This window comes from Cupressus sempervirens, chromosome 6 (assembly GCF_028749045.1).
Source record: "Cupressus sempervirens isolate cs-2001-9-10 chromosome 6, ASM2874904v1, whole genome shotgun sequence".
In the NCBI taxonomy this organism is placed as follows: Eukaryota; Viridiplantae; Streptophyta; class Pinopsida; order Cupressales; family Cupressaceae; genus Cupressus; species Cupressus sempervirens.
In genome coordinates this window covers 403,568,647-403,584,079 of record NC_143123.1, presented here as the reverse complement: position 1 = coordinate 403,584,079, position 15,433 = coordinate 403,568,647, and the positions used below count along the sequence as shown (strand labels likewise).

General features: G+C 37.2%; 1 protein-coding gene across 3 annotated transcripts in view; it reads left to right on the top strand.

Annotated features, from left to right (window-relative positions):
* Positions 1–5,869, top strand: part of LOC149552768 (uncharacterized) — a 62,905-nt gene extending 57,036 nt beyond the window's left edge. For all 3 annotated transcript variants that reach the window (XM_089788313.1, XM_089788312.1, XM_089788314.1), the window contains 2 exons: positions 5,042–5,127; positions 5,217–5,869. In XM_089788313.1, coding sequence (XP_089644439.1) covers positions 5,042–5,127; positions 5,217–5,526 — 396 coding nt within the window. In that variant the 3' untranslated portion in view covers positions 5,527–5,869. The remainder of the gene's footprint in view (positions 1–5,041; positions 5,128–5,216) is intronic.
* Positions 5,870–15,433: the final 9,564 nt, after the last annotated feature.

The window sequence follows — 15,433 nt, the reverse complement described above, 5'->3', positions numbered from 1 at the left end:
ACACTATTTCTCAAGAAATGATAATGCATTTCTAAAGATATGGCCTCACAATGTGCAGTGAAAATATTACTTTTTAATTTTCTATACTCACCTTCTTAACTTGCTCATACTTAATTACTACCACTATTCCTATGATCAAATGCAAGGACTTGTGAATGACTTGGACACTACTAGATGGAGCTTAATCAACTACTTGACTCACATAGTGCAAGCTTCTAAGATATACTCGAATAGTTTTCATATTGGCATCCCCTTTTCAATCCCATCAAAGGATTGCAAATCAAAGACTCAATACCAATTGAAGTTAAGTATTAATATTCATTGACTAACCATGCAAGGCAGTTTTACAATCCGTAAGAAGCTAGCAGCCTAGATTTGTTTAAGTTGTACAGGTAAACATCCACAACTACTTCCATTCATCGAAACTAATTCAACATGAAAATAAATCTACTCCAAGTGAAAGATTGAGGAAATCGTGCAACACTGCAATGCAATAACAAGTAATTCATCATGAAGAACCAATAATGAACTATCCATTACTTTGAAAGCATCATAGCAACAATTTGATCAAGTCTCTCCTTTAGCTATCCTACTCTACTCTAGCTCTCTAATCTCACCTCCTAAACTAAGCTAATCCCTAAGCTCATCCCTTACAAATGAGAAGGCTTTCACCTTTTATAGTAGTTCCATTACAACGAAGGGCAAAGATCAATTCAAGATCAAGGGTGGAGATTCCTTCCCACAAACCCTAATTAGGGTTGCCAAATTTACAACCAATAACATGAAGGCACCAATTCATGGGCCAATAAGAAATTTACAATGTTTTGCCCAACCAATAAGAAAACAAGACACTTTGCATGTTGTGACTAATTTCTTGAAATTGAAAATTTCTAATTGGAAGAGACAAACAATTGCCATATCGTCATGCTTATCTTGTGCTTGGAGTCTTGGCTTGTAGAAGGCGTTTGTTGAACCTGCAAATATTTCTTGTTTGATTGGTAGAAATTATCTCTCAACATTTGAAATATTCTCCATCCTTTGAAATTTCCTCATGGAATTGACTCGAATCACTTGCCTATTCGAGAACCCGTGAATTTGATCTTCCTTGAATATGTCCTAATGTAGATGGATCCTCTATGCTTTCTTGAATTTACTCTTGATTTTGATCAGAATCTACAGGTTGATAGCTTGAATATGAACCTTTCCTTCACACTTGATTCCTCGGGCTTGAGTTATCTTTGTGTAGTATCCATTTGAAGTTTTGATGCCTTGATCATCACTTTGCCCTCTAGCTTCTCTTTATAGTGTCAATTTCTTTTGACGTGATGATGGAGGGTATGTGCACCAACAACACTATGATTTTCTAATATTTTCCAAGAATGATTTTCAATTCAGCCCTCCTTTAATTCACCTTGCAAAACGAAAGAGAAAAGCATTAAGTTGGAGAAAGAAATCTGAAAATAAATTCACATTAATAATGAACAAAATTCATCCCACTTAGCATTAAAATTCATGTCTCACAATTCTCCAATCTGCTCATTTGGTTTGTCTTTCATTTCACAAGTTGAAAGTAAGTCTAAAGAAAGGGGAAATTCCAAGTTTGGAGGATTAATGTGGTGGAAATCCTTAGCACTGAGGATTTCCCTGGTGGAAATCCTAAACTTTAAGGATTTCCACCAAATTGACTTGGTGCTTCATTGCCTTTCATCCTTGGGCTGCGAAAATAATTACAGCAAGCATCTTTGGCAATTATGGAGGATAAGAGTTGGCTGGTGGAAATCCTTGGTGCTTAGGATTTCCACCAAATATGATGTAACCTTCCTTTGTATTAAAACCTTCCAAACTTCATCTTTGTTGCTCAAGTTCATCCTAACTCAACATCCTTTACCTCTAACATTTGCTTGAAATGCATTTTGGTGCAAAAATAGAGGGGGGAGATGTGGTGGGAATCCTTAACATTAAGGATTTTACACAAAGTATGATTTTCTCAAAATTTACTGCATTTCAACATTCCTTGGTGATGCCTTGTTCTATTTTTACTCATGATGTTGCCTTCATTCCATAAATTGGGAGCAGTAGTGTGGTGGAAATCCTTACCATTAAGGATTTCCACTAGTGGGAATCCTTAGCACTAAGGATTTCCCCCAAATTCCCTTTTGCCACTTAGACTCCCAAAATTTGCCTTTCTGCACCCTTATACCTCTTAGACCTCACAACACAAACACACCCCCAACTTCTTGGAATTTGTGAAATCCTAGTGGTATTCCTTCACATAGGAGATCCTTTACTAATATTGAATCTTTGGTTTCCTTCTCTAACCATTGAACTTTGACTATTGACTATTCTTTCAATCTGAATTTTCGCTATTGTAAGAAATTACATAACTTTAAACTAGAAAAGGTGCTAATAAATGCAAGCTTAAAGTGTAAAATAAAAATATAAAAACATAATAACAAATAGTTAAATTTGTTTTGTTTTACTAAAATAAAAAATTTAGAAAAAACTTGAAAATAAATATCAAAATCTTAAAAAATCTGTTTAAAAGACTAAATAATAAAATCAAATGCTTATCTTAGATGCTTAAATCTCCTTTCTGGAAGCTATCTAAGTTTTCCATAAAAATTCTCCTTAAAAAATACTTGTGTTCGGAATGCCAAAATGGAGATAAAATGAGAAGATAGCAAATGAGCAAACAAAATGATACACTCTTAAGGTTCAAAGGCCCCCTAAATAGTCATTTTAGGGTTTTAGCCCAAAGGAAAAATGAAAAAAACACCTTTTTGTTATGTTTTTGAAATGGCATATGCTTATTTGGTCGGATGCTCTTTGGATGCATGTAAGGCACTCATCTAGGTGCCTAGATGTGCTTGGTGCACATAGGGCTGCATGACCTGGTTTAGGGTTTTAGCCAAAAAGAAAAATGGAAAAAAACACCTTTTTGTTATGTTTTTAAAGTGGCATATGCATATTTGGCCGGATGCTTTTTGAATGCGTGTAGGGCACTCATCTAGGTGCCCAGATGTGCTTGGTGCACATCAAGGCGCGTCCACGAGCTTCGATGCGTATGCAGCTCAAATCCAAACCACATTTATAGTGTGAATCTTGACTAGAACACATCTAGACCCTATTCACAGTGTGCATTCAACTGATTCCATTGGTTTGTGTAATATCCCTTGACAATTCATACCTCAACTTGCTGATTTAAAGCCCAAGGAATATTGCCAAACACTTCCAACACAATATCTATTCTTGCTGTTTTTGTGTTTCAAACTGATTATGCTTGCTTGAAATGATATGAAAGGGAATCTAAAAGCCTATAATTGATTATTACTATATCTAAGCAAAGAACTAAATGCATATGCAATTCTCTTTTCGCTTTTCAAATGCATATATATGAATTCTAAATGAAAAATGTGTGCTTATATCCAATTTGTCTTTTGTCAAACACTTGGCAAGCATACTATTATGTCAATCATGAAAGATATAAATATGCACATTACATCAATTATATATGGACTTGCAACTTATCACTCCTTTAGTGAGATATTTTCTAATTCAATGCTTAACATAATATTCCAAGGCTTTTGGCTTTGCAACCCCAAAAATCTAAGTATAAATGACATTATAAATCTGATATAAAATGTGCATCTACAACTACTTATGACAGCCACCTTTACAATGCCAAATGATGAATTTAAATGATGCAAATTGAATGTAGAACCTGAATACAAATCACCCAATGAAGGAGATGAAATTGCAATCATAATCAAGCCAAGGACTGTAGCGTCAGTACTATTTAAGACAATGTTCACATCACTGTAGCAGCCAACAATAAATGTATTCTCCAATTTAAGCACAAATGAAAGGTTTGAAGTATCCCATCCAATTTGTAACCCTTCAGAGGATATTTCATCACCTCAGTTATGCTAATCTATGGGAGTTTTCATTCCCAAAGATCAAGTAGATAATATGCAGAAACCCTTGGCTCCACAAAACTCATCAAATGCAAGTGACAATAATACGAATATAAGAAAAGTACTTCTCATGCCCTTTATTCTTTCCTTGTGTGAGCTCACTTACTTTTCTCCCCAATGTGGGATAAAATATGTTCTTATATTTTGACTTTATTATAATATTATAATATGAAATTATGCCCTATCCTAGAGTGTCAATCCCCAATAAAACCCTCTAATCACAATATTAGCATACGAGGGTCACAATAATAAGGTAATCTCTAAAACTCTTGACGCTTCCAAAAAAATTAGAACATTACAATTTGAATGCGTATTGAGCTTGGACCTAGACCACATCCATTGTGTAAATTCGGACCATAACTCATCTTGACCTAGTTTACACCTTTAGGATGTGAATTTGATAACTGAACTTTAAACCGTACTAGCTTCTCCACTATATAATAAACAATTACTAGTACTTTTAATTGCATCTAGAATATTCAATTGGTAAAAGATAAATGAGACTAAAATCTATTGTTTATATTAAGATCGTTTACATATTGGGTGATCTTTAAGAGCAACAATTACAACTTATTCAAGCTCCTTACGAGCAATCACACTAGAAACAACAATTGGAAGACCAAGAGTTACAACTTAGAACCCACTTTTTACAATGAGACAAATATAACCAATAAAAGACCAAGAGTCACAACTTAGAATTCCACAAAGATGTCCCTCTTGGGATTTGAACCAGGGTGTTCACAATGAGAACTCATTGCTTCAACCAACTAAGCTAAACCCTTTGGACAAGACTCAATCTATTGTTGAAAATCAATCCTTCTTTTATATCAATTACGCTCTAGTGTTTAACATGGTTCTAGATGAATTGTGAAGTTTTCTGAGACTAATTCTTTTGGTAGGGTTTTTAGTTAAAACCCATGATTTGTCCATCCAATCTTTTTACTCTTAAGGTCAAAGGTCTTGATAGAACTTACATTTACATGATTATTAATAGATTGTAAGACATCGTTTAATAATTTCTTTTCTTTTAGGTGTTTTTATAACATTTAAGCCTCATTTTGTTGCAGGCAAAAGCATGGGTGGAGCAAATGAATGTAGGTGAAGACAATGCAAAAGATTTGGAGGAAGTCGAGATCCAGAGTAGGCCTCAAAAGTGACAAAGTGTGCCAATATGCTGTCTTAGTATATTCTTGTGTCCATGTTTTGAACAACCATTATATATTTATTGTCTCTTCTTTGTAGGTTGGGTTTAGGAGCAAAGTTTGTTCCCCACTCTAAGTTTGCAACCACCTTGAACCCTGTTGAGAAGAAGCTACGTGCAAAACTAAATGCTGCCAAACGACAATCTGCTTTAGGTATTGAAGAGTCATGCTTAGTTGACAAAGACAATAATTCACATGAGCAAAGGCATAGTAATGTAGATGATTATGATGACGATGATGGTGATTCAGAGAGCAGAACAAATACATTTAACAAGCGTTGTCAAAAATATTCAGCCAACTCACTGCAAAGTTCAGTGACATGTGGGAAGAAATCAAGAAGGCAAAAGTAATTCAAATAGTGGCGGTCTTCTTATCTTTTTGGCCCAAAACTGGGCATACATCCTATTGGACTAGTTTACCTTCAAAAGGATGTCACAATCAATAGTTAGTATATCCCTTCTTGTGACATGTTGACCTCAATTACCAGGAGACCTCAAGAACAAGTAATAGTAATTGTGGAGGATAAACAAATAAACATTTAATTTAGAGGGGTAGTTTCATCTTAGAGGGGCAATTTCATCAGATTCTGAATATCTAGGTTTGATTTAGTCTAGAGCAATTTTGGCATGCATGTGCATATGTTCATGTTGTAAATGGATCTTATAATATGGTAATCATGGGTGTGTTAAGTAATTGTGTTTTCATCTATCTTCAAAAGGTGAGAATTATTCTTTTTGGAGGGTTGGTAATTTAGTGTCGATTTGAATCAAATTATATAGGACTAATAGAATGGAATTAGGTATTTTGATTCAAAAGAATAAATGAAGCTTTACATGGCAAACACAAGAGTATATAAGTGTTTACCTAGACACATGTATCATTGTAGCTATCAATCTTGTAGATAGTAGCATGCATTTTGGACGATTTAAAGTCAAATACTATAGTACTATGGTAGTTGGTAACAAGAAACAAATATTCAATAGATAAAGACATACATATATGCTAAATATTTTTTATTTGGAGTACTTTTTAGGAATTATTTGGTTGAGACTAACATAAAAGTAAGTGAAAAATATAGTGACAAAAAGTATAGTGACAAGAATAAAATACTAAAACTTAAGGCTTTGTCAAACTTGGCTTTGATACTAAACTTGGTAATTCAAACATGTGTTATAAACAAAATTGATTTTTCAAAAAATAAACTGTAATTAAGTGATTTAAAAAGTGAGAATTAGAAAATAAAAATAGGTGAATTCATCAATTTTATTAAAAATAATTTAAGTGTTTAAGATGGCTTTGATACTAATCTAGGTAATTTAAACATTTGTAAATTTATCCATTTTATATAAATACTTTAAACATGTATTTTTACCACACTTCAAAGTAGGGTTAATGTGAACGGTTTTTGAATATAGTGTTAAACTTGTAAATAGTAGTTATTACAATTTATTTATTTTTGAATGAAATAATTGATTCTTGTACAATTTAAGCATTAAATGTCAATTTTAATTACATAAAAAATAGGGTTAAACCTATAAATAGAATGTTAAATACTCTAAAGTATGAACCATGAAAATTATATTATGCTTGATTTTTTTTATAATAATGTTACATATATAACTTTTTTAATAATGTGATTCTAGAATTAAACAAGCCACATTCTCTCTTAACATTTTTCTTTCCACTTTTGGATCCTCAAAGAGTCTACTAAATGCTTGAAAGTGCTCATTAGTAACATTAGAATCTCTATAAGAAATACAATCGGTCAAGATGCCTCTCGCGTCCGCGTCTGCGCCCTTGTCCATGACTGTGCCTGCTCATCATCTGCTTTTGCCTTTGCGACGACCTTCGCAGTGTAGGTGGGGGGCGGTGTTGTTGTTGGGTCCGGCTTGGTTTCTCCCTTAGGCACCCTAGTCTTCGACTTCCGTGGCTCTACCCTAGTTGGGGTTCATTTTGTCCTCCCTCACACGTCCAATGGGGTTGGTTTTCGGCCGGTTGGTGGCCTCTCTATGGTTGTTCCTACTAGAGTGGTTTCTCTGCCTTGTGGTGTTGCTGGTAGATTTGCAATCTCTTGCGCTAATGTTGCCACTTATGAGGCCGGCATTGGAGGTCAAACTGTGCATTCAGGGCTTCGAGATGCTGTGCCACTTGCTGTTAGTAACCCGATAATGATTGATTTAGAGCTCGATATTGTTGATGAGGTCTCCGCTTATGTGTATGATTTCTCCTCCACTGCTGCTATCTTTTGTTTTAAGGGTTTCTGGCCTTCTCTGTCGGAGCTGCATGTGTGGATCACCCGTGTTTGGGAGCCCTTCATTTTAGATACAACTCAAATATACCCTGTGGCAAGGGGTTTTTTCATTGTGAAATTTGAAACTATTGAAGATAGAAATGCCAGGTTTCTCATGGGGGAGAAGTTTCCCTTGATGGCTAAACCTTGGTATAAAGATTTTGACTCGTCGACATAATCTTTTAATAAGATTCCTCTATGGGTCTGGTTGCCAAATCTCCCCCTTCACCTTTGGGTGGATACTATCCTGGAGGCGGTGGGGGATGGCCTCGGGGACTTCTTGTTGGTTGATATTGCATCCTCCAATGTGTTTAGGATGACATATGCTCGCATCCTGGTTGAGATCGACATCTCCAATGGACTCCGTGAAATGATTAAGTTGAACTCTTCGCTTGGATCTTGGATCCAACTTCTTGATTATGAGGGCATCCCCTTCTAATGTAGGAAATGCCACAAGACCAACCAACTTGTCGCCTGCTACTCCTCTGAAAAATCTAGATTGAAGATGTCTCCTTCTTGGTGGAAGGGGGTTTCAGATGATCACTATACAGTTCAAAAAGCCCCCTTTGCTGGGAATGGTGACTCTTCTTAGTTGACTTTGGTGATGGACTCGACTGCTATTTTTGATGGTATGACTGTCCCTAAGGTGGTGACATCTTCTATTCACCCTCTTTTGGATTCTGTTTCTAGAGATTCGATTGCTGCCCCACTTGTGGCTCCGCCTCTGGATATTGCTGACCTGTCTTTGGATCTTGCTATCCCTTCTTTTGCTGCGGTCCATTCCCCGTTTGTGGGGGTTTTAGGCGCTGGTTGTGTTGTTGCTGACTTTGCATGGCAGAAGGTTGCTAGTATGGTGGAGGATGGATGGGCCATAGTAAAAGGTAAAAAGGTCAAGCCCTCCACTCCTTTTGATATGGCATTACCTTCTCAAAAGATGGGACCAAAAGGGAAAGCTTGAGTTGTGGCTATCTCTTTTTTGGTTCTCCTGACTCATTTGGCCTGTTGTTTTTTGTAGTTTGTCATGGTAAGGGACTTATTGTCTATTCCTCTTTTTACCATGGGGTTTCAGGTGCCCATTCAAAACTTGTTTGTGTGGCTGATGAGTACTGTGTTATGTGCGATGCCACCCTGATCACTTTGCCTTAGTTGGTGACTTGTTTCACCTTTGGGCTATTTTTTTGTTTGGTTTGGGCTTCATTGAAATTTTTATGATTTGTAAAGGGTTTCAGGCTCCCTTTAAAATCCATTTTCCTTAATAAAAAACATTAGAATCTCTATATGGCCTTTTATGTTGAGCACTTTCTTGATATCTAGGACGAGATCATCTTATGCCCCTAGTACCTCACTCGTCATTGGACTCACGCTCTTCACATCTCCTTGGGATCTTTTACGGTGGGTTCTCACTAGCTACATATCCAGACCGATCACCAGATTGGTAGGGAGGACATGATCTATCGACTTTGTCACCTTGGGGAGGTTGAGGCTGAGTCTCACTTTATTTTTCGTTGTCCCATTTACTATGAGATCTAAGGGAGATTCTACTGTTTGTTCAGAAAGTTTCGATCTCTTCCCTCATTCTTCAGATATATTGACCAGCACTGTCTTTCACTCTACCTTCAGGGGACCGCGTAGCTTCGCGAGCACACTATACAACTCTAGCTTTGCTTGACATTGACCTCTACGCAGCTCATCACTTATTTCTTCAGTCCTATAGTTCCTACAAAAGGATCGAAGCGGCCTCTCTGCACTATCTCGGTTCACACTAGATCTGTGAGACCTTGCAGAGATTACACTCGGCAATGTCCCTCTAGTAGACCTTAGAGGCGACCTTCCAGACTACCTAAGTGCCCTAATGTCCACCTTTCCATTGTGGACTACGTCTCGCCTGTGAGAAGTTCTTAGATGTTGTTATTCCCTTTTTCTTGGCTCTTTCGTCGTTTTGCTTTCATGTTCTTCCTATGGACGTCATTTGGTGCTCCCTTTGTTGGCGTTTTACCCTTTGTACTATTTCCAGTCCCTTAGATCCTCATTGGTCTCTTGTTGGACATTAATACATTTATCTTATCTTATCTTATGGTTGTAATCTCCCCAATAAAGAAAGTACAACATTGTTATAGCACCTTGAAAAAGAGGCATATGCAAGGAGGTAATGGCTTGGTCATCGTGTTCCAACGATGATGAATGATTCATTCTACCTTTTTGAAAAATGTTTCTTTAGTATCATTCTCTTTCTTTGCATTACCACTTATTTTCTCTATCATTTGCCCATGTCATCATAGACATCCCCCGAGCACGGTGCATCTATATCGACAAACCAACACATAATCATCATAGGGTTGGTGAGATCCAATGCATGTTCCTCAAGAGCCCACAAACTATCACCCAAGATCGATGACTTGATCTTTTGGCCTATCTTTGTATTTGGCAACTTCCATACACTATTAGTTGCTAATAACCATCGCATCAATGCTTCTTGCACCTTCATAAGTTGTCTCATAACCATTGTATGAGAAGCAAATCAGGAAAACGAATATGTTAATAACACATTAAACAATATTACAAATTTGATATACTTATTGATGTTCAACATGACATAAATAAAAATGAATAAATAAATAAAATTTATCTTCAACAATTCTAATCTTGAGAAAGCTCTGAAAATTTCTTGTGACATATGGTGGTTTGTCACAAACATGTGAATCTCCTTTCCCTCTCGATATATTTCTTTCACTGATTATTTGGGTGCCAATTGCTTGCATTGCCAAGTTGAGGGAGTGTATAGTGAGTGGTGTCTAAAGTATGTGCTCATAACTTGTTTGAACGAAAGCACTTGCAACCTTACAATTTCTTGCATTGTCCATAATTACTTTGACTGCATTTTCATAACCTACAATTTGTATAGAGTCAAATGAGGATCCTTGAAATGAACTTTGCATCTTTGACTTCCCCTTCAGAATTAACCACCCTAAAAAACATTGCCTGGTGTGAGTGTTTCAAGGGGTGCTTACACTACTCCTTAAGAGACCTAGCTTGTCTCTTCTAGGCACCCAATCCACCTAGGTCTTTGATTGGCTTAGGTGATTAACTAACACCAATCCAAACTCCTTGCCAAGAGTTTGATCCTTTATGCTTACCCTCAGAAGACTAACACTCTAGTTTAGTACTCTTCTCCACACACATTTAGAGAGCTCTAAGTGCAACTTGCTCACAAACTTCATCCTTCATTGTAGGGTCATCCATCAACATGAGGTCACTCCATTGGTTGCATTTGAGTCTATGTAGAAAGATCTTTAGACTTCTTATCGATTTCAAGGTTTTGTCTCTAGGATTCCAATTAGCCCTTAAAAATGACTAATTCCTCTTTCTTGCACAAACTCTCCAAACAAATGGCAAACAAATTCTAGTTCCGAGCACCCTTTTGGATTTCCTAAAGGATTTTGTATGTCTTTGATTCCTAGGTTGTCCGTGCAGGTGTTTCCTACAATCTAGGTCTAATAGGGCTAAAAGGCCTTTTTCTTAGGTCTAGACTATAAACTTGTTTGGAAACCCACTCAAAGGGATTGGTATGAGCTCAATGACTAGGAAATATCAAGATACAACTAACCCCTTCTTGGAATTGTACCTATTCGTACAACACTTCTATCACTTGCATTTAACCATTGGATTCAACATTGTCAAACCTCTAACTAGGCCTTCCTAGCTTGCCCAGGGCTTGAGTTTTAAAGTAGTAGCACGACTTCCTTGGACTCCTATCTTGCTATACAACATATACAATGACTCCACTCTAAGATTCATCCACATTTTCAAAGTTTCTAGGGTTGAATCTTAAGTGGGAGCCATGAAAGCAAAAACTATCTTCTAATAACCATCACACTGTCAAAACTAACCTAATTTTCTCCTAGCTTCAAAATTAACTCAAATCAACTTGCTTACTGAATGAAAATGTCTCTGCATTAACCTAGGAATACTATACAATCATCAGATCGATTCTTTCAATCCATATTACACCACAAGATAAAAATCCTCGGTGTGCACACAAATCACAGTCACAACCACTATCATATTCACAAAAACTTCTTACAATCCATTCTTCCAACTCGAGATTGAGCCTTCAATAAGTAGTAGATGCCTTTTCCTTATATTTTAGGCCATCTTAGTGGATTTGCCACTCCTCATACTTAGGGGATCCAAGGTAATCGAGTTGCATGCAATATTTGCAATAAATTGCAAATGTTGTCATGACAACTTTTTGACAACATTTGGTAAAGATTAGTATTTGTAGAAGTGCCATTGGCTTTTTGACATATAACACTACTTTCCACATACCTCCTAACATCAAGATTCGTTCTAGGCCAATAGTAAAACCTTGAAACAAGGTCTTGAGTCTTAGTGATCCCAAAATGACTACTCAAAGCTCCATTATGCTTTTCTTGTATCAAATTCTCTCTAATAGAGCCTCTAGGGACACACAACTGATTCCCTTTAAACAAAAGATCACTTTGCAAAGTATATTCAACATACCTACTAGGAAAATGATTCTTGTATTCAACACATACCTATATATGTTAGCAAAGTCCTCATCATCTGCATATAGGTCCTTGAAATGATCTATCCCCATACTCTTCGATTGAATTTCTTAGAGTGTGAGTGCCCTTCTAGACAATGCATCTGCCACCTTGTTTAGAACACCCTTCTTGTGCTTGATAGTGAAGGTATATGCTTGTAGGTATTCAACCCACTTCATGTGCTTGTGACTTAACTTTTCTTGTGAATTCAAGAAACTAAGTGCTTGGTTGTCTGAATACACAATGAATTCCTTGGGAAGGAAATAATGCCTCCACTTTCTTAGAGTTTGGACCAATGCATACAATTATAGGTCATAGGATGAGTATTTTCTCTTGGCTTCACTCAACTTTTCAGAATGAAAAGCTACTAGTTTTCCCTCTTGGCTTAGAACAACCCCAATTGCCACATTGCTAGCATCACAGTCAATAGTGAAAAGCTTTTCAAAGCTTGGCAACACTAAAACCGATTGAGTAGCTATCTTCTCGGAGTAGGAGATAATTTCCACGGCAAGTCAAATTGTGATATTGCTATCAGGATTTAACAGTGTGATTTTTGAGTCAAACTCATTGACCCATGTTTCATGAGTAGTGATTCAACATGAATCCATCTCTCATGAGAATAAATGGAACGGTTAGCACTCATTGGATCTAGGTGATGCTCATAGGGGTGAAGCACTGGGACTTCTCGAGAGACCACCCATCCCAGTACTACTCCAGTCTAAGCGTGCTTAACTACAGAGTTTCCTCCATGGTTAAACCCAAAGCTTGCAACCCCATTTACTAACTGTTCACCTAGATCCAATGAGTGCTAACTGTTCCATTTATTCTCATGAGAGATAGATTCATGTTGAATCACTACTCATGAAACATGGGTCAATGAGTTTGACTCAAAAATCACACAGTTAAATCCTGATAGCAATATCACAACTATCTTCTCCTTTAGTAACTCAAAGTTCTTGTTGGCATGCTCATTCCATACAAGCTAAATTTTCATTCCTCCCTTGATAGTATCCAACATAGGAGCACAAATTGCACTGAATTGTCTTATGAATTTCCTATAGTATTGTGCATGACCATGAAAACTTCTTACCTCTATTGCTGGCCTTAGAATAGGCTAATTCATCATAGCTTCCACTTTGCTTGTATCCATTCTTGATTGACCACGTGCTAGAACAAACCCAAGGTACACTAGCTCTGTTTTGATGAACTCACACTTTTCCAAGTTGATCATCAACTTCTCCTCATGTAGCTTCTTGAAAACAATGTCAAGTTGTTCTAGGTGCTCACTCCTTGTCTTGCAATAGATTAGTATATCATCTAGATATACAACTACAAAATTGCCTAAGTAGTCCTTGAGAACTTCATTCATGAGTCTCATGAATGTGGAGCCTATGTAGTCCTTGAGAACTTCATTCATGAGTATCATGAATGTGGAGGGGGCATTAGACAATCCAAATGGCATAACAGGCCATTCATACAACCCTTCATTGGTCTTGAGGGTTGTTTTCCACTCATCTCCTTCATGTATCCTTATTTGGTGATAACCACTCTTCAAGTCTATCTTGCTATAGTACTTGGCTTCACTTAGATAGTCCATTAGGTCTTCAATCCTAAGGATAGGGAACCTATACCTAATGGTTATCCTATTTATGGCTCTTGAATTCATACAAAGCCTCCAAGTTCCTCCTTTCTTTGGTTCAAGTATAGTAGATACAACACATGGACTGATGCTCTCCCTAATTAGGCCTTAGTTTAGGAGTTCTTGTATTTGTCTTGCTATTTCCTCATTTTGTTGAAGGGTCATCTTGTAGGCTAGTTTTTTAGGTAGGGGAGCTCCTAGAATAAGGTCTATCCTATGGTTTATGACTCTTTCAGGGGGTAAGGTTGATGGTTGTCCATCTATTACAATACCTTGGTAAGCTTGCAACATTCCTTGAATCTCCTTAGGTAACTCTACCCTCTTAATCTCCTTACCTTCATTTCCCTCCTTTGGTCTCAACACCAATGCAAAGCCTACACCTTCACTTTCTTCCATGGTTTGTAGGAACTCCTTTTTACTCACTATAAGTACATTTGGACTAGTTACCTTTGCTTTAGCCTCTTTCAACAATGGTTGTATCTTGAAAGTCACATTGGCCTTCTTAAAAGTATAGGAGCTCTTTCCTCCATCATGGATAGCTTGGTGATCAAATTGCCATGGTGTACCTAGGAGCAAATGACATGCATCCATAGGTAACACATCACATAAAACTTTATCCTTGTACCTTCGAATTGAGAACTCCACCCATGTTTGCTCATTTACTAACACATGTTGGCCTTTGTTTAGCCATGTAACCTTAAAAGGATTAGTGTGGGGTATCGTTGTCAGTTTTAGCTTTCTGACTGCTTCCTCTGACTCTATTTTGTCAGTAGACCCTGAGTCAATGATGACTATACACTTTACCCATCATTCTACACTTTATCCTAATAAAGATCTTCTTTGGCTTGGCTCCTCCTTCATTGCCTCTATGATCAAAGTTCTTCTCATCATAAGGTTCTCTTCTTCTTCTGAATTCAGTGGTACTTCAACATGCTTGTTTGTTGTATTGGACTCATCTTGAACTAAGTTTGTCCTCTTGTCACCTCTTGGTGATGACCCACTTTTCTCCGGACATCTATAAGCAGGGTGCCCCATTTGATTGCAATGGTAGCACTTCATATTGGGAAAGTAGTTGTCTGTTCCTCTTTGTCCACCACTCCTTCGTCTAGAGGTAGCGTTTCTTCCTCTACCGCCTCTACTTGAGCTTCCTTCTTGCTATTCACTGAATTTTACCTCATCTTGAGCCCTTGAATTTGAACTTTTTCACCATAGCCACCTTTTTGACCTCTATTATCCTTGCTCTTAGCTTTACCTTTAGAGATTTCTTGCTTCCTCTTCTTGAATAGATCGTTTGAGGCCATTCAAGTATCTTGCCATCTTGATGCTTTCATCTTCAACTACCTTGGACCTCAAACACAAATTTTGAAATTCCTCAGTATATGCTTGGACATTCAAATCTTTTTGTCTAAGATTTTGTCTCCTCCTATGAAGTTGAACTTCATAGTCATCAAGAAGATAGGTCTACTTCACTTTGTTTACCATACCCTTCCATGTAACTATAGGACCTTTTCTATCCTTTTCTGTCTCAGTGTGCACAAACTTCCACCAAGTAAGAGTTGAACCTCTTAATATAGACATGGCACCCATAACTCTTGTGCCTCAGAGATATCATCACATTCAAAATGGCTCTCAATGTTGTCAATCCAATCCACTAAATTTGGATCCATTTGTCCACTAAATGGTGGCACACCTTCTAAAGCTTTGCCACTCAATGCTTTTAATGCCTTCAAAAATGGCTCTTTAGGAAGAATAGGGTTAGGTGT